The sequence below is a fragment of the Phocoena phocoena genome, chromosome X (assembly GCF_963924675.1).
Source record: "Phocoena phocoena chromosome X, mPhoPho1.1, whole genome shotgun sequence".
In the NCBI taxonomy this organism is placed as follows: domain Eukaryota; kingdom Metazoa; phylum Chordata; class Mammalia; order Artiodactyla; family Phocoenidae; genus Phocoena; species Phocoena phocoena.
In genome coordinates, this window is record NC_089240.1 from 125,901,534 (window position 1) to 125,925,359 (window position 23,826).

The following is a 23,826-nucleotide window of genomic DNA, read 5'->3' on the forward strand; positions in this document are numbered from 1 at the left end:
ATGCAGTCAGAACTGAGTCTTCTTAGTTAAATAGGAGTTCGGTGATATCAGGGGAATGTACATTCGAACCACAGTGGGATACCACCCCACACCCACATATTGGCAAACCTTTTAAAAGTCTGGCAGGGCTTCCCTGGTGGTGCAGTGGTTAAGAATCCACCTGCCAATGCAGGGGGCACGGGTTCGAGCCCTGGTCCAGGAAGATCCCACCTGCCGCAGAGCAACTAAGCCCGTGCGCCACAACTACTGCAACTGCGCGCCTAGAGCCCTGTGCTCCGCAACAAGAGAAGCCACCGCAATGAAGAGTAGACCTGGTTCACGGCAACTAGAGAAAGCCCACGCGCAGTAACGAAGACCCAATGCAGACAAAAAAAAAAAAAAAAAAAGGGCACTAATCCCATCATTTCAGGGCCCTAGCCTTATGATCTTATGACCTAATCACCTCCCAAAGGCCTCATCTCCAAATACCTCAATACCAATTTGAGAGTTAGGGCTTCAATATAAATGGTGGAGGTGGCAGGAGAGACACAAACATTCAGTCTATAATAGTGGGTTAAACATTTGATTTAGTAATTTTGGAAAACCAGAAGCCTGCAAGAGGTGGGTCTCCAGTGTATTTGGAGATCTTCCCTTCCTTCCTCCCAGCTCTCCTCACCCTGTCACCCTTTCACCCCAGGCTCATCCCCTCGTGGGTGTTAGGATGGCTGCTGGGGTTTCAGGCATCACATGCTCACAGTTCAGTTGGAAGTTATTAAGCTGGGAGGGCAGGATGGGTTTGGGATGGGAACTAGTTACTCCTTGTCTACAGGTCTGCCTTTTATCAGGATGGAAGTATTCCCTTTATATTTCACTGGCCAGACTTGGGTCATAGGTCATACTCAGGGCAATCACAGGCAAAGGGGCTTAGCCATGATTCCCATCCCCGTCCCCAACTAAATCAGGGGTGGGTTGAGAGGGGATGAGCCCGTTGGATATGCAAACCCTAACACAATGAGCAGGGAAATAAATATTGAACAGGAATCAAATGTCCTAAATGCCTTTATCATCAGCTACTGCCCTGATTTTCACAAGCCGTGATTTAGCTGACAGAAGTTAAATGTTACTGTTAATATAAAGCAAGGGCGGAAGTTCCGAGGGCGGTATCAGAACACTTGGTTGCCCTACAGACGGCTGGGTGAGAACGGAGTGAGGAGGGGTTGCTAAAATGTGTGGGACTGCTCGGGGTTGGACACGTCAAGACCAGGGAGGTCCAGGGGGCCTGGGCTTCTCCCACCGCCAAACTTTTCTGGGAAGGAAAACTGAGGGAAAACAAATCACGCTGAGTAGTTGAATTTCCCTGAACTTTTTTTTTTTTTAACCCTGCATCTCTAATGTCAGTATGATAGTTTCCTGAGCAGAGCACGTTCTTTCTGCATAATCCATTGGTGGATTTCGACCCCAAGTGGCTGAGGACGTGTCCGGTCGCCCGGGCCCTACCTCGCCGGCTCGCTGGCCGGGCGCCCAGGTGGGGTTCGGGCGGGGCGGGGCGGGGTGGGGGGACCCGGCTCCCGGCCGCGCGCCGCCCTCCCCGCCCCCCACCCCACGCGCGAGGCCTTGTGGGTAACGCGGGCGCCAGGTGACAGCTAATGGCGGCGGCCGCCTGAGTCGGGCGGGCGGCAGATTGCGGCCGCCAGAGGCGCGCGGCTGGACCTTCCGGGGCGCCGCTCCCCTCCCGACGGCGGCTTCCCCGCGGCGGAGGGTTCGGCGCGCCATGGACAGGCCGGCGGCGGCGGCGGCGGCGGCGGCGGCGGCGGCGGCGGCGGGGGGCGGCGAGGGCGGCGGGGGCCTGGGCCCGGGGCCGGCGGGCGGCAGGAGGCCCCCTCGGGTCGTGGGGGCCCCCGCCGCCGGCTCCCGGCAGCCCAGCGTGGAGACCCTGGACAGGTAAGCGGGGCCCGGCCGCCGCGGCCTCCCGGTCCCCGATTCCCGAAGGCCCCGCGCGAGGCCCGGCTGCCCCTTCCCCGCGCGCCGGGCCGAGGCCAAGCTGGGGCGTCCCCCTCCCGCGTCCCCTCCGGAGCCCCGGGAACCCCTGCCTGGTCCCCGGGGCCCGCACCTGGCTCACTTCCGCCTCGCGCCGAAGCTCCCCGCACCCCGAGGGGCTTCACAGCTGTCAAACCGTGTCCCAGGCCGTCTCCTACTGCACCTTGGAGCCACCTCGGCAGCCCTTGCCCCGGCCACGAATCGTTTGGGAGGAAATTTCACCCCGGCGCCCCTTTTTAGCGTGACCTTGCCTCGTGTGGTCTGAAGACCCAAATCCCGCCGCCGCTGCTGCTTGGGGTCTTTGATGCTGGGGTTGGTAGGGGCAGTTGGGGGGCGGCACCCCGTGGGTGTCGGGCTGGCGCACATAGAGGCAAAGATACCCTCATTTGAAAAGCTGGGATGGAAAACTTCCAAACTGCTTCCGATTCGAGAACACATCATCGTTTACTTTCAGTTCTTCACACTTTGAAGGAACCGGTTCATTGTTTTCACAAACACGTAAGGCTACTGCTTCTTTGGCAGTCCGAGAACTAAGATGAATCAGTTAGAAGCACAAACCGACCAGATCCAACCGGGTGGGCCACCCTGACACTCGGGACAAGGGGTGGGTGATCCCATAGCCTGGAATATGCAGCTTTTCCACATCTTGGCCATTTCGCTGACGCTAAAGTGCAATTAGGCGAGACATACTGTTGTAACGCCACTGGGCCAGTTTCAGATGCCGGTCCCTGCCTCTTAGTCACACCCCTGAGCTGAACTTTTGGGAGTTTCCAAAGGCAGAGGAACAACAAGAAACATTCCCTTTGTTTCTACCTCAGTGTAATTACAATGTTTTTTAATGAAATAGTTACCCGAGTCGTCAGCTTCACTGAAAACTAATCACAGCGAAGATAGTACGTGGAATGGACAGGGTCTCACTCATCTGCAGATACTCTGCAGTGTATGAGGGCTTGGAGAGTCAGAGAATAATGCCCGACGGCTTTTGCTCTCTGGCTTACCATCTAGTGGAGGATACAAACAAACCAGCCATTGAAATCAGGTGTGATAAGTGCCAGGGTGGAGGTACGCTTGGAAGTGCTCTGGATGTGGTGTGCGTGGGAATCATCTGAGAAGCTTTTCAAGAACTCCAGGTGGCCAGACCCCAGCCAAGGGCTTCTGATTTAGGAGGTTTGGGTGAGGCCCAGGAGTTAGAATTTTTCAAAAAGACTCCGCAGCCTGTTGTGATCCACTGCACTGCGGTACGCGGAGGTGGGATATTCGCTTCAGTTTTTAGTGGCGGGACGGGGGCAGGGGATGCTTTTTGGCCACAGGAGTGGAACGTGCAGCCATGTGGGCTGGATGCTGGATGTGGGGAACTGATAATAGAGAAGACTTGCGGGAAGGCAGGAGTTAGATCCTGAAGGGGCCTGTGTTCCTTCCAAGGAATTGTGCCCTTGTCTTCTGGGCCGATGCTTCTCTGCTCAGTTCTGTATAACCTGAGTCAGGATCACCTCCAGTGCTTGATTGAAATGCAGACTCTTGGATCCCACCCTAAATCTAATCCACCATCTCCTGGGTAGAGCCTGAAATTCTGCATTTTTAATAACCACCTTAGCTATAAGTAGGGTGGGCTTTGTGGTCTCTTTGGCACCAGATGGTACAGGGTACTGGTCGAGCCAGTGTAATTACCAGTAGCATCCTTCTGCAACTCACAGTAGTGTCTTGGTTTGGATGAGAAATTATATGGTCACCCTAGTTATGGGGGGCACGAAAGGATTTCCACCAGGGAAGCTACAGGATGGGGTGGGCATTTGAGAACAATTGCTGTGCGGCAGTGTGAGTGGACTGCAGGTGGGCCGCCTCACTGAGTTGGGTTAAGTTGGTTCTGGAAATGCTAATCTCTCAGTCATTTATTCTGCAGATATGAGTGCGGGCTCTGTGTCCGGCACTGTGTTAGGCCTGAGGATACGGCAGGGAACACACACACACAAATCCCCGCCCTCGTGGAGCATCTTTTTAGTGCGAGAGAGAGACAAAAGAACATGTCAAATGTGTTCTGTGTTAGGTGCTGGGGGAGAAAAGTCAGCTGGGAGCGGGTAGGAAGTGGTGGGGCTGTGCACTCTGGGGAGTGGTTGGAATTTTGTGCCGGGTGGTCAGGGAGAGCCTAGTTGAGAAAGGTGGCCTTTGAGTCACACCCCAGAAGAGGTGAGGGGCCTACTCATGCACATATCCAGGTGGCAGCGCAGGCCTGCGCTCCCTGAGGCGGGAGGGGGAGCCAAGGGTTCAAGGGTCAGCCAGGAGGCCAGTGTCACCAGCAGGGAGGGAGCTAGGGAGACAGCAGTAGAGGACAAGCTCAGAGAGGTCACAGGGGCAGATGGTGTGGATTTCAGGATGCTCTCCATGGCTGCTGTGTGGACAGTGCACCGGAAGGGGAAGGAGTAGAATCAGAGTCTAGCAGGTGGGAGGCTGTCGCAGTTATCAAGGCAAGAGAGGATGGTGGCTGCGACCGGAGCCGTGGGCTGGAGGAAGGGAGAAGTGATCCGATTCAAGCTATCATTTGAAGAAAATCTGCAGGGTAGAGCCAGTAGGGTTTGTGAAGATTGGTTGTCGGGTAGGAGAGAAGAAGAATCGAGGACAATCCCAATGTCTTCGGCTTGCGGAAAACGATGTTGCTGAGATGGAGAAGCCTCTATGTGGAGCGGGGTTAGGAAGTTAGCAGGCTCTCAGCCCTGGTTATAACAGTAATGAGATGTCAGTTGGATTTCCCAGAGCAGATGTCAAAGAGGCAGTTGGTTTATTTAAGCCTGGAGTTCAGGGGTGGTGTCTGGGCTGGAGTCACCAGCATAGAGGTGGGGCTTAAATTCATAAGGTGGGAGAACACCGACAGATGATGGGCATGTGGAAAAGGTAATTGGAATAGGGATGGGCAAGGTGCATTCTTATGATATTTAGCAGATAAGAGTGGTGAGACTCGGTGAGCATTCAGATGTGAGAGCGAAGTGGGGAGTGGGCTCCAAGGTAAACCGCAGCTTTGGGGCCTGGGGCCCCTGGATGAGGCTGTGCCTTTCCCTGACTTAGGAGACGTGAGGGCTGGAGGAGCAGTTTGCAGGCTGGGCGGCTGATGCTGGTCTAGACCCGTGGAGCCGGCAGGGCCTCTGGGACCGACTAGTGGAGCTGTCTCATGGGATCCTCGGCGTCCAGATCGGGGGAGTCTGGGCTGGAGAAACAAAGCTGGGAGCTCCCAGACTGCAAGTGATTGTTGCCACCAGGAGTGTGGAGGGAGACTGCACTGACTAAAGAGCAGAGAGGGGAGAGGAGACGTGGCCTTCCTCCTCAGTCCCGTCGTTGTGACCGGCTCTGGTTCACGTTCTTCTTTTAAGAGACCCCCAGAGTAGACCCTGGCTCTGCAGCTGTGGCTCAGCCGTGGACCGTGGGCCCTCCCCTCTCTTCCGAATATCGTACTTCTCTTAATGCTGATGGGGCTGTGGGCCTGCGAGAGGATGTGGCTCGCTCAAGGTCACGGAGCTAGCTGGTGACAGAAACAGGACCCGGAGCCAGGCCTCCTGTCTACCAGCCCACCGTGCCACACTGTTTATAACTCTGTTGACCAGGATGCTTCTGGTTGCAGGTACCAAAAACACAAAATCATTCTAGCTCCAGCCAAAAAGGAAGTGTGTTGGCTCCCATCACTGCTGCAGCCAGGGTGAAAGATGGCCGCAGGCACATTCAGAGCCAGAGTTGCAAACAGTGTGGATGAGGCTTCCCATCTCTGTTTTCTTCATGTCTTACTCTCTATCTCTGTGGGTTCCTCGAGGTGGTGGATGTGGAGAGTGGCCTCTGCCAGTGCTGGGGGCGGGTCTACACAGCTCCGGGTCCAAGAGGAAAGCTTGGGGTCACTCCCCTCCAAGTGGAGCAGAATCCTATGAAATGCGGAGGGGCAGCTCCCTACCGTGGAGAGAAGGGTCCTCATTAGAAGGAAGGGGAACGGAAGCTAGAGGATAACAGCAGCCCCCTCCAACCCACCCCGTCCGCGGTGGGTGAACAGGTGGGTTCCTGCTGTTAGATTTGTGCTCAGGCCCAGGTGCTGGCAGAGGAGGAGGCAGCTTGGCAAGAAAAGTATGGGAGAACCGGACAATAAAGGTGCCTTAGCCTTTAAGAGGAAACTAATATCCCTCCCTTTCCCCTCCTTCTTCCTCTTAGTTATTAATTGTGGTAAATAGAGTCTTGGTGTATGACAGGAATGTCTGCCCATTCAGCGAATGTTTGGACTTACATTTTCGGCCCCACAGATAACTACTATAGGCTGTCCTGGTCAGAGAATGCAATTTAGGTCGCTCGTAGAGCACATCAGATGTCTTTATTTCACTAGTTACGTTATTTCACACACTGCCTAGGGATTCCAGGGTTTTTTTATCCTTCCAGTACACGAGTGTGGATTTAATTAGTGATGAGATTTTCAAAGGTCTGGAACACTGTTTACAGTGAAAGCCACCTGCAAGGTAAACTTTCAAAAGTATCTTTTGCCCTTTTACTTGATTTCTTCAGTGCTTTCATGAGTTGAGAGAGGAGCCTGGCCTCTGGAGGCAATTTTTAATTCCCTCAGTGCTTACTTTGCTTACGTGGTCCTTTAAGTCAGATGAGCACAGCCCGACCACTTACCAGCTGTGTGACCTTAGTCAAACGCTAGAGCCTTAGTTTTCTCCTCTGTAAGGTGGGTCACTGTGAGGCTCGGGTGAGGCTGTGTGCAGAAATGTGTTGAACATTTGAGAGCAGCACACAAGCGCGAGATGCCATCTTCTCTGCGTCCTTGTGTTCTCGTATAAGGCAGGGGCTAGCATCTGTAGCGCTGGCCTCTGTTTTGCCCTGTGGTTCGGTGAGTTGGTCACCGTTGGTGGTACCATATCCTGGAAGGACAGCCCCACCACTTTCTGAGGGGCCATGTCGCCACTGCACCTCAATTTTCTCATCCCAGAAACCTTCTTATCACATGTGGTTGTCAGGCTCTGATATCATAATGGACTGGAAAAGCCTTTTGTAAGTTGTCAGAGCACTTACAGAAATGTAAGGCGGCATTATTACTACACACAGGACTTTTCTAGTCTGTTCTTTTTAAAATCATACAATCAGCTTTGCTCCATTAAGAGTCACTTTGATTCACTTGAAATTACATCGTTTTCTAGATTTAAAACCACCAGCATGAAAGTGATAGCATTTTTGAAAAGCATATGCTGTAAGATAAATATTTCACTTTAGAATTAATTTTCTACTTACATTAAGAATATTCACTCTATATAATTGTAATTGAGTGATATTTTATTAAATGCTAGAAAATAACATATTTAACTGTCTGAGGCCTAGAATCTTAACCTTAAAATAAATTGGTTGATTCATTTCAAATCAACCTGGAACCTAATCTTACTTCCTAGTGGTCAGTCGATATTTCAGTTCTTACATTAAATGTAAAGGTAACCAAATAGTCTAATTAAAGTTCATTCTTTAAAAAAAGAAATGTACATATATCCCTAGTCAGTGCTCAGTTTTCTCACTCAGAGGCTATGTCTTAAAATATTTTAATTGCACTATTTCTTTTAGTCCTACAGGATCACATGTTGAATGGTGTAAACAGCTTATAGCTGCTACAATTTCTAGTCAGATTTCAGGTTCAGTGACATCAGAAAATGTATCCAGAGATTACAAGGTAAGCGGAATTGAGTCCTTAATTCATTTTCAGTATGCTAAGTAACCAAGAAGCATTGCAGTTTTAATTCGGGTGAGACTTTGGCCCCTTGAATGCTCACCGGCCATTTGCTTGGGAACGAGGGTGAAAGGTTCTCTGTTGTTAGAGATCTGAACTTTAGAAGAGACATTTTTACCAGGATCTAGTATATGTGATCATAGTTTTATAATTGAGAGGAAAAGCTGACTTTCGATTATGATCATTCTTTTAAAAATCCAGATCCATTTTATTATATATTATATTTTTAGATTTGATTATAATAAATGCCTATATTTTCTTTATTAGTATTCTGAATTTCAGAAAATATCTGATAGATAGTATTTCCCTAACTTCACAATTTGTTTCTGTATTATGTACTACCTATGGGTTTTCAGCATTAATATACTAGATACTAGAATGCAAAAAACTTGCAAAATCTCAAGAATGTTGTATGGGCAGCCTCATTTTTTGGTCCTTATTGAATTGAGAAATCTCTTCTTGTTTATTTTAAAAGTTGGATTCCCTGCTTATTCTAAAGTTAAGAGTGATAAGCTCCTTGTCAGCAGAGACTGGGGCTCTTTTTCTCACCACTGCTCCCCCAGCACGATCCTGGAACATAACAGGTGCTCAATAAATTCTTGTTGAATCAATTAACAAATAAAATGCTTGCGTGCTCCCATCTTTGTTAAGGCTAAAGACTAACTTTGTTTTAATGTCAAGAAACTATTAACAGGTACATTAAGTGAAACCATGTCTACATTTCAGTAGTACAGTTTGCTTGAATTGAGGATTCAGTTTATTATAGTCATTTTTGCCCACTAGTAAGAGAGAATAGATTTTCACAGGTATGTATGAATTACATTTTAGTATCCTGTCCTACCCTAGGTCAACGGCTCTCAAAATCATAGTCCTTGCCAGGCATCAAATCTTACAAAGAGTTCAAGAGCTACGATAACGATCTTAAGTCATTCTTAATAGCTGTCCGTGTTGAAGGGCTCTAGCCTCACTTCCTCTTTAGCCGTCCTGTAACAAGTGCAGAAACTGACCCCAGAGGCTGTGTAATTGAGATTTGGCTATGGTGCTGGACTTGCTTCGTCCAAGCCATTGGATGCTGCTGCTTGTGCCTCCCAGAGGAAAGCATGGCTGGAGATGAACAGAAGTTGGATAATATGGCCAGCCGGAAGAGGGGCAGTTTAGTTCTTGATAGTTTTCTCTGCTATCTGGTTTTCATGTTTGCCCACGTAGGAGGAGCTGGGGCTCCTGTTCCTCAGAACCTGACCGGGCAAAACGTGACTGCTCTTTCCAGGTGGGAGAAGCATTTGCTGCATCACCTATGCCTGAGTGGCTGATCACTGGGCAGCTGCTGACCCCACTGGTCCCAGGCGCCCTCTTGCCCCACGTTAGCGGAGAAACTGCCCTACTGAGTGGAGAGGCTCAAGGACCCATATTGGCAGAGAATAGCTCTTAGACCTCGGATTGATTTTCTTTATGGACAATTATGTGTTAACTGTAAGGTTTTCATTATGGTTGAATAGTTGTTAGTGCTGTGTGGGTTCTAGAAAAGTATGGTGACTGTGTGCATAGCTGTCTAACCTCTACATTAATAGATCAGACTGAATCTATACTTTAACATGAAGCAACTAAGGTTTTTAAAAAAAATTTTTAGTTTATTTACGAATTTTGTATAGCAGAATTAGCTCGTGTTGGAATGGTTTAACAGATGGTATTCAGAGAAAAAGAAGGCTTTTCTATATTTTGTAAATTGAATTTTAAGTACCTACATCAGATCATTGCTAAAGCTTTAGATGAATTATTGTAAGAGAGCATTTTTTAATCATTGTCTTTGTTAGATTCGCCCTGTAACCAAGTCTGCAAATTTGGTGTTAAATTTATAATTCAGTTGTTATGTTTTCTTCAAGGAGAGAGTTCTTTTAAATAATAAAAGAATAAAATGTTTCTAAACCACAGATAATTTTACATGCTATGTATAAAGTAGTTCTTAGAATCAGGGTAACCAGCGTGGGCCTTTGGGACGCCTTTTGCATGGGCGCCATGCATGGGGTTTGCCCTGAAGTTCCAGATACAATTCCTTGAGGATTTAATGTGCAGTCATCCGTTGATAATATTTGAAATTATATACTGTGCAAATATCTTATTTGAAATACACACTCAATTTGGGGGTTAATTTATTATAGGTTAAACTCAGCGTCAGTAATGAAATGGGAACAGATGTTTCTGTGGAGCAGAGCGCTCGCACCTCGATTTGGAGCGCTGTGTTCTCAGTTGTAGGCTGCGGCGGCATCCTCATCAGCCCTCCGGCACGTGCAGCGCTCTATGGTTTTGTAATACTCTTTTGACACATCATCCATTTACTTCTTAAAACAACCCAGTAAGATGGCTTTTATTATAATCATCATTTAACAGATGAGGAAAGCAAGGCTCAGAGAGGTTAAGTGACTTGCTTAGTATCATGCAGTTAGACTTGGGGTTTGAACCCAAGTCATCCTATTGAAAAGCTAGAGTGATTTTTAAAATTTTGTACTGCCTACCTGTTCACTGTTTTTCAAAATGTGGCCCTTGGGTGTTCCCGCACCAGCACTCCCTGGGGTGCCTGCAGAAATGCAGCTTCCACGGTCCCCGTCCCCTCAGTGAATCAGAATCTCTGAAGGCGGGGAACAGTGTGTCTCATGCATTTCTTTCTCTTTTTTTGATGGTGTTTTGTTACTTATTTTTACAAGATTGGGATTATATCCTACACATTATTGTTAAATTTGCTTTTTTAAAATTGGAGTGTAATTGTTTTACAATGTTGTGTTGGTTTCTGCTGTACAATGAAGTGAATCAGCTATGTGTATACATATATTCCCTCCCTCTTGGACCTCCCTCCCACCCCCCACCCCATCCTGCCCATCTAGGTCATCACAGAGCACCGAGCTGAGCTCCCTGTGCTATACCACAGATTTCCACTAGCTACCTGTTTTACACGTGGTAGTGTATTTATGTTAAACCTAATCTCCCAATTCATCCCCTTCCACCCCTGTGTCCACACGTCCGTTCTCTACATCTGCGTCTCTATTCCTGCCCTGCAAATAGGTTCATCTGTACCTTTTTTCTAGATTCCACATATATGCATTAATATACGATATTTGTTTTTCTCTTTCTGACTTACTTCACTCTGTCTGACAGACTCTAGGTCCATCCACATCTCTACAGATGACCCAATTTTGTTCCTTTTTATGGCTGAGTAATATTCCATTGTACATATGTACCACATTTTCTTTATCCATTCATCTGTTGATGGACGTTTAGGTTGTTTCCATGTCCTGGCTATTGTAAATAGTGCTGCAATGAACGTTGGGGTACATGTGTCTTTGAATTATGGTTTTCTCAGGGTATATGCCCAGTAGTAGGATTGCTGGGTCATATGGTAGTTCTATTTTTGCTTTTTTAAGGAACCTCCATACTGTTCTCCACAGTGGCTGTATCACTTTACATTCCTACCAACAGTGTAAGAGGGTTCCCTTTTTTCCACACCCTCTCCAGCATTTATCATTTGTAGATTTTTTGAAGATGGCCATTCTGACTGGTGTGAGGTAGATACCTCATTGTAGTTTTGATTTGCATTTCTCTAATAATTAGTGATGTTGAGCATCTTTTCACATGCTTCTTGGCCATCTGTATGTCTTCTTTGGAGAAATGTCTCTTTAGGTCTTCCATCCTCATGTATTTCATTCATTCATTCATTCAATTTAATTTAATTTTATTTCATTTTTGGCTGTGTCGGGTCTTAGTTGCAGCCCGCGGGATCTTTGTTGCGGCATGTGGGATCCTCCACTGTGGTGCACAGGCTCCTCATTGCAGCATGTGGGTTCCAGAGCCCGTGGGCTCTGTAGTTATGGCACGTGGACTCTCTAGTTGTGGCCTGCGTGCTCAGTTGTTGCGGCGGGCGGGCTTAGTTGCCCCGCAGCATGTCGGACCTTAGTTCCCCGACCAGGGATCAAACCTGCGTCCCCTGCATTGGAAGGCAGACTCTTAACCACTGGACCACCAGGGAAGTCCCTATTTATTTCGTACAATAAACTGTAAGAAGTTCAGCTTCCCTAGGTTTGTATCTGTTGAAATTGGTGATGAGACCATACATTTCTGGTACATTCCCACAAACCTGAATAACTAGCAGCTCATGTTAGATTTTAGAGTACAATTGTTTTATTATTTACCCATGTCATAAATTGACAGTTAGCTTAGGGTCAGATCACCCAAGGTGTGGTAAGAATATCACTGTCATCACATGAGATGAGTTTAGGTGATATGCCCATGGACATGTTTTAACAGTTATGTAATTATTTTAATGTGTAGTAGGAAACCTGGCACATCAGACTTGTGATTTAATGGGTATTATTGCTTAAAGCCAGGCGAAATATGAAAGAAAGAGTGGATTCAAAGTCAACATAAAGGGTTTCCCTGGTGGCGCAGTGGTTGAAAATCCGCCTGCCAGTGCAGGGGACACGGATTCGAGCCCTGGTCCGGGAAGATCCCACATGCCGCGGAGCAAGTAAGCCCACACACCGCAACGAAGAGTAGCCCCCGCTCGCCGCAACCAGAGAAAAGCCTGCGCGCAGCAACGAAGACCCAACGCAGCCAAAAATAAATTTAAAGTAAATAAATAAATAAAGTCAACATAAAGATAAATACTAATATTAGTACAGGTGATATGCATATAGCAAACCAGACTTGTAGAGGTGTTATATAAGATGACAGAAGTTTGGAAAACATTGTCCCCGTTGAAAGAGTAGATAGCTGTTATGTGGATTATGGATTAACTAAATTAATAAATGTATGCCTTAATGTCAAGTCATGCTGAAGATTTACCTGATAATTAAGACTACTAGGAGAAATGTAATAAAATGTTTTGTTTGCCCACCCCCCTACTACTAACTCAGTTCCATTTTTAACGGGCTAAGAAAGAGTACAAATCTCTCTCTTGAATTTGTCAAAACATTTAAGAACAAGATCTGAATGTAATGTTCCAAAGATTAGATGAAAAAATACAGTTATAACTTGTAATGAAACATTTTTAGGAACTACTAGCAGAAGTGACACAGTTGATCAGCTTCCATTGTTTGCAAAGCAGAACTAGGCCAAGAAGAGGGAACATGGTGTAGTACAGACGGTACTGGTTAGCTTTGTGACCTTGTATAACCTCTGAGTGTCTGTTTCCTTTTGTGTAAGGTTAAGAGAATTTGGATTAGATTTGAAGTCTCTAAATTCCTTTCTTTCTAGAACATTCTTCAATTCTGTTTTGTCCAAAAGGATTTGATTCTGGCCAGCCTTCAGGAAATTAGGACACTATAGTTTTAATGTGATCATACTCTTTCCTCTGGCTCCAACATCGTCGTCATCGTCACCATCACCATCACCATCACCATCACCATCGCCATCATCACCACCACCACCCCTCTGTCCCTCTCCTCCTGTTTCTCCTACTCTCATCCCTGCACACACATTAGCTAGATCTCTTCCATAAACATTCTGGAGAGAATGGAGAGAGTCCTATACTAAATTTAATCATTTAATACGTTAGTACAGTGATTAAACCCTGGATCCTAAACAAAAGTTTCCAGAAGGTCTTTGGAGGGAAGTGGGATGCAGTGTGTGGGAAAGGCTTCATTATGCTTGAGCTTGGTCTTAGTTAATACTTCTTAAATTGAGTACTAGTCTAGAAGGAGGGAAGCTTGAGCACGATCTTTTCGAATCCATGACCATAGTCAACTGTTAATAGCTTGGCCTCGTGATCTGTTTATTAAATCAGAGTTTGCAAACACAGATGTCTACAGGGTATAGCTAACAAGCTAAACAGACATGGCTGTGGAGAACTGGAGACTGCAGCATGTCCCCCTAAAAACAATTAAATTACAAAAACAACCCTGCTACTGCCTGTCGGAGCAATAGGCCTCCAGTTTGTAATCACTGTAATGTCAAAGTACTATCCTATCTCTCAGGATTACTTGTGGAGTAGAATTATTTCTTAAAAATATCAAGATTCGGGTTTCTGCTTCTGGAAGGATGGAGCAGATGTACTTTTTTCTTATTTTTCACTCTCAGTGCAAATAAAAACCCTGGACATTATCTATAAAATAGACGTAAGAATGCCTTGAAAGGTAGCGAGAAGAAGGCAGACGGGTTAGGGACCTTAGCACCTAAGGAACGACAGGGTGGTGCTATCCCTGGGTTACGTTTTTGCCATATATAACCCAGACTTGTCGCTGAAGAAGCCAGCAACCCAGAAATGCCAACGGGTACAGACAAGGAAAGCCTAGTCTCTCTAGCCAAAGGACAGGAAGGGGGCAGCCAAGTAGAAAGAAAACTTTTAGACACTAACCACTGTGCTCCGGCCCCATACCCACCCCGCCAGCAAGGCCAAGTGGGGAGGCTAGATTCCACTGTTGCCAGGCTGTAGCAAGGCACAGTGACCCCTGCAGCTGTGGTGTCGGAGGCCTGGTGGAGAGTCAGGACTTTCACTACCGCCCACTGCAAGGAGGCCACACCTCCACTGTGGTTACAGTGGTATCAGTCATGAGCGCTCCTGCCACTGCCAGCTGGGCAGGGATGGGCGGAAGCCTAACTGGGAGCTAGAGCTCTCACCCCGACTCAGAAGTAACTAGGAGAACCCTATCCTTGGATGGCAGCGTTGGCCAAGAGGGGAACCTGGACTCGTACCCACACCTGGCTGTAATGAGGCAGTGCTCACCGCCCCTCTTCTCCTGGAGCAGTGGCAGAGAAGGCAGCTGCAACAGGAGGGTTACATAAGACCCACACTCTTATAGTATTCAAAATGGCCAGATTTCCACTGAAAATCACTCATCATACCAAGAGCCAGAAAGATCTCAAACTGAATGAAAAAAGAGAATCAGTAGATGCCAAAACCGAGATGACACGTGTTAGAATTTCGTGAAAAAGGTTTTAAAGAAGCCATCATAAAACTGCTTCAATAAACAATTACAGATATGCTTGAAACAATGAAGACGTAGAAAGTGAGAGACAAGAAACAGGAAAGTTTCAGCAAGAAAATATGAGATAAGAACCAAATGGAAATTTAAAAAGTGAAAAATATGATAAAGAAACAAAAAACGAAACTAAACAAACAAACAAAACCACCAACCCCTCAGTGGATGGGTTCAACAGCAGAATAGAGAGGTCAGAGAAAAGATTGGCTAAATCTTAAGGGAATTACACTGAGTAGAAAATGCCACTCCCAAGAGATCACATACTGTATGATTTCATTTGTGTAACGGTCTTCAAGTGACAAAATTAGAGAAATAGAGAACAGATTAGTGATTGCCAGGGGCTAAGAAGGGGAGGGGCTGGGAGGGAAGTGGATGTGGCTATAAAAGGGCAACATTAGGTGGTGAGGAAATTGTTCTGCATCTTGGTTGTGTCAGTGTCCGGGTCATTGTTCCGGTATTGTTCTATAGTTTTATAATATGCCACCATCGGGGAAATTTGGTGACATGGTACACTGTACATGGAATCTCTTATTCTCACAACCACTTGTGAATCAAGTTATCTCAAAATTAGAAATTTAATTTTTAAAAAGTCAAGAGTTTACAGACTGCTCAACGACTGTATGTTGCATGTAGAATAAATTTTGATTAATATTTCTAACAACTCATGATATATCAGAAGTATTATTTAAATGGAGCATATAGTTATGCAAATAAAGATGTTAGAGACTGGTTAGTGAAAAGGGTATCAGCAATTATCCTGTACTAGTTCAATTGCAAGTATGCTCATCCCTTTTGTGCATGGAAGTTGGGGCCAGCATGCTTCATTGAACAGCTCATTGGTCACATTTCCTGGAGGGCTTTAGAGGAGGCGAATGATTGTTTCAGGCTAGGGTTTGACAAAAGAGTCAGGCCAGGTTCAGGTGTGGCTTGTTTCCCAAAGCCCAGCATTGTATTTGGATGACTGGTTGAGATTTGTATTGGCCTGTCCTTGGCCTCTGGCTGCAGCTGGTGGTGAGGAATAAGTTGCGCAGACTCTTGCAGCAAGTGGAGCCATCTCCTGACCCAACAGGTCAAACTCTTTAACTCATTTTGTAGTGGTCTGATTGCTAAAGCAGAATTACTTTATAGACTTTATGCCTAAAACAGAGAACAGTGGTGTTTTTACTCCACTATTACAATCTTTTCATGAAAAGAAGCTTCTTAGAGGCATAAGCTCAAAGATAACTCATTTATAAAAAAAAAAAACAAAAAACTGATATTTATTTCACTTAGAATCATATGGTTTATCAAAAAGATCATAAAATTTGGAGTCGGGGCACTTTGCCTTGAGTCCAGCCCTGTACCTGACTAGCTGCCCAACAAGTTACTTACCTTGCTGAGCCTCAAGTGTCCTCATCTGTATAGTGGGTGTTACGGCAGAGGTTTAATGTATTAAAAAGGGCAGCATATGTACGAAACGCATACAGTGCTCGTTTACTGTATGCTGTTACTCTATGAAAATGTATATGATATGTAAAAATGACTACAAGAGGAGTGTATTGGAATTGCTGAACACCAGTCCACTTCCATAAATGTGTTGTGAGCACCTAGCATGCACAGGAGTGGGGCTGGGCTGGGCTGCCTGGAATTCATAGAAAAGAGACTCCAAAAAATACAGTACAGGGCATTCTGGGCATTAAGCCTTGAGGGTATTTGTCAGCCTCCTCAGAAAGGGAACAGGTTTAGGTGGGGCTGTATGGAGATGAAGAGCGTGGGCACTAAAACCAGTCAGCTTGGGTTTGAATCCGCACCCGCTTAGAACACTTGTGACACCAGATGTGTGGGGTTTTCCCCCACACTGACGAATTCTCCAAAACCAGCTGAGTGTTCTACAATTCAATTCGATTCTGATACTAACCAGAGTTAGTGCAGACCCCACAGGTTAAGGGCTCAGTCCCACAGAAGTTCTCACTTCAGATGCCAGTTTCAAGTAGTGGGTACCCAGGTTACCCACGACTTCTGCTTAGCTTGGCTACAAATCGGGGCTTCCCACAGGTCCCTCCCTGAGTCCGATCATTTGCTAGGAAAACTGACAGAACTCAGGTAAACACTGAGGTTTACCAGTTCATTGTATAATAAAGAATATAAAGAATGATACAGCCTGTGCAGCTGTCTGAGTTCTCGAGGGCTGTCAGCACTGGAGGCCGATTTGCCCCCCACCAAGTTTAGGTTGGGGAGATGTTTTCTGAAGTCTTCCAATGAAGCTTAAATGACTCCTAAGGTTTGAGGGCTGGTCAGGACCTCGCAGCCATTCGCGGACTCGTTTCCTTTTGTACGTGTAGAAACTGAGGCCAAGTGCAGGCACACGGAGGCCCCGAGTCTGCGAGTGAGAGCTGGCCCCAGGCCGCCTGACTTCAAACCACCACTCTCTGGCTTCGATCAGATTCAGATTCAAGAAAGAGGAAATGAACCTCTCTGTGCACCCGAAATGGCTTATTTCAGGAGAGATGAAAACTATAAAGCAGAAACACATGGGTATCAACTCAGGTGACCTCCATTGACTTTCCGGCCTCCGACCAAGAGTAGCGGGGACTTACATACAGCAGGTGAAGAATTGTGTGGGTGGCAAAGGGGACCATCGTCCTGCCCCTTTCCTTTTGACTTAGTTTCTCCTTCCAGTAGCAAAAGGCGTGTTGACAGCGGTATATCTCCTACATTTAAGGCCCAGTTATGCTGCTTGTGAATGCTGCTTTCTAGTTGTCAATTGTTACTATCACTTTATAGACAAAACTTTACAAAACTAATTGCAGTTACAGAACAAAAGTGAAAATAATAACCTGTTGGAGCAGAGGTTTGGAGGGAGCAAGGAGAAGCGAGGGAAGAGGTCGTGGTATTGCTTTCTTCATCCACCCTTGAGGGAGCTAAGAGAAAGCAGATGAACGTTTGAAGGCTTTAGTTACTGTGGGCTAATTACAGCGGTGCTAGGCTGAGGCGGTGTAGTAGACTCTCTGGGTGTAAGTACTTGCTCTGAAACCTTGAACTTGGCCAGATTACTTAACTGTGCCTTGGTTTTCTCATCAAAAAATGGGGCCAATAATAATTTTTATCTCACAAGGTTGTTCTGAGAATGAAATGAGTTAGTATAGACAAGGTTCTTAGAAGAGTGCCACCAAAAAGTTACTTCAGGAGCTTTTTTTAAAACGATGCAGCTGCTGCAGAAGGACAACGATAAAAAGCTAAAAATTACAACTTCAGTCAGCAGAGATTGGGAAGAGGGAGGGAGTAGTTTGAGAAAGCATATTTTCTTTTTTTTTTTGGTACGCGGGCCTCTCACTGCTGTGGCCTCTCCCGTTGCGGAGCACAGGCTCCGGACGCGCAGGCTCAGCGGCCATGGCTCACGGGCCCAGCCGCTCCGCGGCACGTGGGATCCTCCCGGACTGGGCCACGAACCCGTGTCTCCTGCCTCGGCAGGCGGACTCTCAACCGCTGCGCCACCAGGGAAGCCAAAGAAAGCATATTTTCTCATCTAGCTAGGTCACTAGGTACTGTTTAAAGCTGACAGATCAAGAAGTAGTGGTGTAAGCGTACTCCTGGTTATGGAGGCAACCTTCAGAATTAAAAAAGAAATCTCGCTAAACGTGGTTATCACTGACAAATGAAGCTTGGGAGGGGAGACTATTTTGACTTTTTATTATCATGTATGTCCCATTTTGAGTTTTTTATGAACATAAGCATGCATTTTATTTATTTTGTACTAACTTTCCTGTTGTAATTAACAAATGATAAACTTCACGTATTTAAAGTATACAGATTGATAAGTTTTGATAGGTGCCCACTTGTGAAACAAGCACCACAATTAAGATGATAAACATATTCATCACCACCACCCCCTCAAAAAAAAAAAAAGCTAGGTTTAAGCTTCTTAGTCTAAGTAGTCTATATTAAGGAACTTCTGGGCTTTAATTCCCTTTGAGCTACAGCATCCCTTAATTCAGATACCTTTTTTACTTCAAAGAGTGTTTTCTTTTAATGGTAACAGTGATGAACTCTATATTCTCGTATTCATGTGATCTTCTTATCTTTCCTGAGTAAAACCTGTAAAGCTAATAAGAACCTACAGTGATTTTTTTTTTAAAAAAGTGATCTGTTTTCCATAGAACCTCCAGTGTTTATCGTATGTAACAATGATCAGATGTCAGACTCGAGAGTGGGGAATAGATGATTCAGGTCTTCCTCAGACTGTTAGCACTATTCGCTTTTCAAAAGTTCCATCCCTTCTCTGGGCTGTTTCCCCGAACGCTCATGCTGCACATTCAAGTAGGAGTCACAGGAATAACCTCTCTAAAATCGGTGTCCGGATTTAGTAAAGCTTGGCTTTCCTTGCCCGGAGACTGCCCTCCCCGGCCCTCCCCGGCCCTCCCCGGCACTCCCCTCCCTGCCAGCTACCCTTTCCTGGGCTGGCGCAAGGAACGGGCACCTTCTCCCTGTGGGGCGGCCGCATCGGGAAGTTTAATTCTGGAGTCCCAAGTGCGAATTGGAAATAGAATTCCTGTAGAAACCAGATTAAGATTTGTGCTTAACTAGGAGAGTTAATGATCCCATTAACGCTGTGGCTGAGCTGTGCTCTGCGCCAGCTGTGGGCGCTTTTGTGGTTTCTTCGTTCGGTTTTGTTTTGTTTCTGTGGGCTGGTTTGGGAGCAGAACCGCCTTTTTATATCATTGTTTCTATGCGGAAAATGCGTTCAGTATTCCAAACAGACACACAAATGAATTTTTCACACACGGCCTGTTCACACTGTCTTGTAATAGCCCTTGACAGAAGGGGTTTGTGTTTAAAGTAATGTCATTTGTCTTAGCCTAAGGGCAATAAGTTTCTCCAAGTCACAGACTTGCCTGCAAACTATAGGACAAACGTGTTAGGATTGATTGGATATCGAATGGAACTTAGAGGGCAAATGTGTTAGGATCGATCTGCTCGGTTTTATTTGGAGTATTATGATGTTTCTTAGGGCATGGGCTGGCGGACTTAATGGCGTCTTTCACAGTCAATAGTGACGTGTCCGTGATGATGATGTTCTGTGTTTTAACTGACAGGTTTTCAGGAGGCCTGATATAAGGGTAAGGATATTTGGCTTTCAGCACATGGGCCTCCTCCTTGTGTGTTTCTGTGCTTTATCGAACACTTAGTCTATTTAGCGTTCTTTGCCTTCTCACTGATTTTATGAGTCACTCAGATCAGTTTGCTCTGCTGTGTCATAGCTTTCAGTGTTCACTAGAAATGCTTTATTTGTTACAGTGTCTCTACGTGCGGAAAAAGCCGATGTGTGTGAGGGCAGGATGCTAAAATTGTTACCACTGTGCAGTACTGACTTCTGTTGTGTTACATGAATTCTGACCAAATGGGTACTCATGGCACCGGGTTTATAAGGCTAGGCCTATAGAGTCCTCTTAATTTGACCTCGTTTGTCATGTAGTTCACGCTGAAGTATTTAATAACAACCACAAGAACAACAACAAAGTGGTCAGTTGTCCTCCTTCCTGAGTAGGAGATCTAAGTAAGATTTCAAGTCTTGATTACAAGATCAAGTAAGATTTCCTGTTTGCATGCTGAATCCCAAAAGCAGCAGTGCTAATCTTGAAGATAAATTTCGCAAAATCAGCCCCATTTAGTATTTCTTAAAACATAGAGGTAGCTGTTACAGCTAGTAGATTATAGTTTATAGTTTCCTCATGATTTTCCTTCCCTTTATTTCAGAATATTCATAAAGCAAGACAAAGATTGGTAATGTGCATGCCTTTAAACCTGAGTATCAGACGTTGAAAATTAACCTATTTCCATTAAATGAAAACAATGTGGATTTTGACAGAATCATTTCATGACTTCAGTTTTAAAGTTTTAATCTTATTGAAGCCAATGAAGTAGTACAAAAATAAACAGGTTAAATCAAATTATTGTTATTCTAGTTGGTTTTTCTTTGTTTAATTTTCTTTTTATCGTGTTTTCTTTTGCTCATGGGAATCATTTTCTTTCACTGATTCACATTGTTAAATATTAGTGTTTGGCTTTACACTTGCATGGACTTTGAAATGCTGTGGGGTTTTTTTGTTGTTGTTTAGTCATTCATTCTTCTGTTTTTAAAATTTTTATCAAAGAATGATTCCGTTTTCTTTGTCTTTAAAAAAAGAATGTAAATTTTAAAAACCTGGCTGCATTTAAAAAATTGTCCAGCTCTGAAGGGTAGCAGTACCAACTGTGTACTAAATTCAATCTGATGATAAAGTATAAAAATATTTTAAGTAGCTATTTTATTTTATTGACAAAAATGAAAGGTGGGAAAGAGTAAATTCTTTTAAAGCTTTGCTACCTCTTCACTGATTGCCTCTTAAAGAAATGTAGTCATTAGAACCAAAGTTTCTTGAAGGAAAAATATATTGCTGCTAAATTTTAATATTTTCAGCCTCAGAGACTTGATACAACTTTTAAAAGGTGTTATAATCTTGTCATCTTCAATATTCATGCTCATTATACCACCTGCTAAACTAAAAGTCCAAGTTTTTAGAGTTTCATAAGCTGATTCCGTAAAGAAATTAAATTAAGAAGAGCATACATGTAAAGGGATTGGAAGAAATTTAGATAAAGATATGTGACGCTTTTCTTCGAAGCACGTTGATACTGTAATTAGAAGGATTTAATATGGTTTTGAGTCATAACTCACAGTACTTAATTAGCAATAAGTAACAGAGTGTATGTGTGTATCTGCGTGTGTATGACCCCAGCATGTGATATGCGCATGCACATGTGTGTGGAAATGTTGTTAATTCCAGTGGTGTTGACCCCTGGGCAGCATAATAGTTCCTTTTGAAAACACATGTCTATGAACTGCCTTTGTATTTTTGGCTTGATTTTGTTCCTTGCCCTCTGTGGTATGTTTTATTTTCTATGAGCATGTTATGCGTCTGTTATTTTGTTTCTTGGCTGTATGCTGCAGTATTGCTTGATTTTAAAAAGACAGTACATTCTTTGAAACCCATGACGTTTGTTTGCTTTTCATTTTTCTACCCCAACACAAACACAGAATAGATACTCCATTTTAGGCTGAGGATACTATAGATGGCCTACACGTTCTTTCCTTAACTCCAAGGGGGAAAATGTTGGGATATGCAAAGCCATGAAAGGTGTGTCGACTTTTACATGCTTACTGTCTCTTTAAAAAAGAACTTCCGTCCTTTCACCTGTCTGTTTGCACGTGTTTCTCTTTCCCCTCTTTGCCTTTTCTTGTCCATGCACCTGGTGCTGTGCAGGAGATTCAGGAAGAACACAAGGGCTACCCTTCTGAAGCTGAAGCTGATCAGGTGGCAAGTTCTACGTGTTCATCTGTTTGTAGTTACAGATCGTGTATTTAGAAGCCATTTCATACTAGATTTCTAGACAATCAGCAAATGCTTTTTCCACTACAGTAGTACTCTCCTGTCCAAGTTTGGTAGATTCCATTATGACATTATTTGCAAAAATTGGTTTATCCAACATTTTGTCAACCAGAAATTTGTTCATCTCTGCTTCTTGGTTTTCCCAGGTAGATTTACTGATGAGGTTAATGAGCCTTAGTCATGACAGGATCCTGAAGTGCCTTCACAAAGACTTAGAGGGGCAGATACATCCGCTAAGGGTGCTCCTCGAGGGTGCAAACTTTGCTTTATTCAAATTTGCAAGGTCTGTACCCAGCACAGCGCCTGGCACGCTGTAGGTGTTTGTGGAATGAGTCCATGTATTTTATAGAAGAAAAAAAAATCATTCATCGAGGTTTCTCGAGTGCTTACTCTTTGCTCAGTACCTCTGGACTCTCAGGAGCTTTTTAAAGCAGCAGAATTTTCCCCAAAGCTTATGTATGAAACCTCTAGAAGAGCTGCTCTAGGGAAGCATGGCAAATTCCCTGTGCTCAGTTGTGCCTTTGCCCAGCCCACCCTCCTTTGGTGACCCTGGGAGCACCCTGAAGAGCCAGTTTGAAAAGCACTGCTTTCGGCAGGCGGCTGTTACAGAAACTGTCCACCCAGCAGCCTTAGGTTCAGGAGGAGGAGAGAGTAGTGGAGAGGCCAGGAAGTTGATGGGCCTTCAGCTGGACCTTTCTTCCGGGTCGCCGGCACAGGGTTGGGATGAGATCATCAGCGAGAATTCCTCAACTGGGCGGCACCTTGAGCAGAAGCACCAAGAGGGCTGGGAGTGTTCACAAGACACATTTTATCCATAAGGACATTCCTTCTTTGATTATGCTGTACATGGGTTGGATAAATCAAGGGTCAAATCATGTCCTGTGCAACTTGGAAGTTGCAGTTAAAGCTTAATATGGCACAAGTGTGAGTGCTATCTCCTAACACCAGCTTTATAGAGGGAATCTACTGTACTCGCAAAACAGTGAGCCTTTACTAGCCATTCTCTCAAATTCCTATGCTAAAGCTGAATGTCTTTCCTGTACACAGCGAACCTTTTATGGGGATATCTGAAGCAGTAGGATCAATTGATTTGTTTTATTCTGATAGTTGCTTTTTCATCACCTAAAAAAGCATGTCCTAGATTTAATTATTAGTGAGAGGTTTGTCTCACTCTGTCTCACCAACACGTTCATGCTTCATATAAACGCACAAGTATTTCAAGCCAGATTTAACATGATTATCAGAAGAGAAGAGAAACCTTTGATCTCCAGCCTCTATCTTGAGAGCCTTGTACCATCTCAAAATGGTCCCAATCACTGCACCTCGCATCAACGACATTTTATTAGTTAGTCCTGGGTTGAGGACTTTAAAGTGTTTGACATGACTTGCTATAAAGCTTAAAGTGAATCAGACTTCCCCTCACCTCTTCCAGATTCAATTGATTAGAACAGCTTGCTTTAGTAAATACATTTCAGAATAACCTATTCCCATTTATTTTAAAATATCAGTTAAGGAATTTAAGTCTACATGATAATATTTACCCATTAAAATAAGCTTTAACAGTGTAGCATTTGAAGTTATTTAAAACTTGAATATTGATTAAAATAGCTTTCTGACTTTGTAACTATATTATAAAAATAGCCACTAGTTTAGGCAATAAATTAAAGAAAGCAGACTTTCCCCAAAAAAGGCTTCTATTAAGATT

The 23,826-nt window shown here is 44.8% G+C and overlaps 1 protein-coding gene across 3 annotated transcripts in view; it reads left to right on the forward strand.

The window, feature by feature from the left end:
• The first annotated feature begins 1,750 nt into the window (after positions 1–1,750).
• Positions 1,751–23,826, forward strand: part of MTMR1 (myotubularin related protein 1) — a 68,525-nt gene continuing 46,449 nt past the window's right edge. The window contains exons 1-3 of one of the 3 annotated variants that reach the window (XM_065900348.1): positions 1,751–1,920; positions 7,588–7,693; positions 19,788–19,811. In XM_065900348.1, coding sequence (XP_065756420.1) covers positions 1,751–1,920; positions 7,588–7,693; positions 19,788–19,811 — 300 coding nt within the window. Of the gene's footprint in view, positions 1,921–7,587; positions 7,694–19,787; positions 19,812–21,995; positions 22,047–23,826 lie in introns of all 3 variants that reach the window. The other 2 variants (XM_065900347.1, XM_065900349.1) reach the window with 2 other exon arrangements.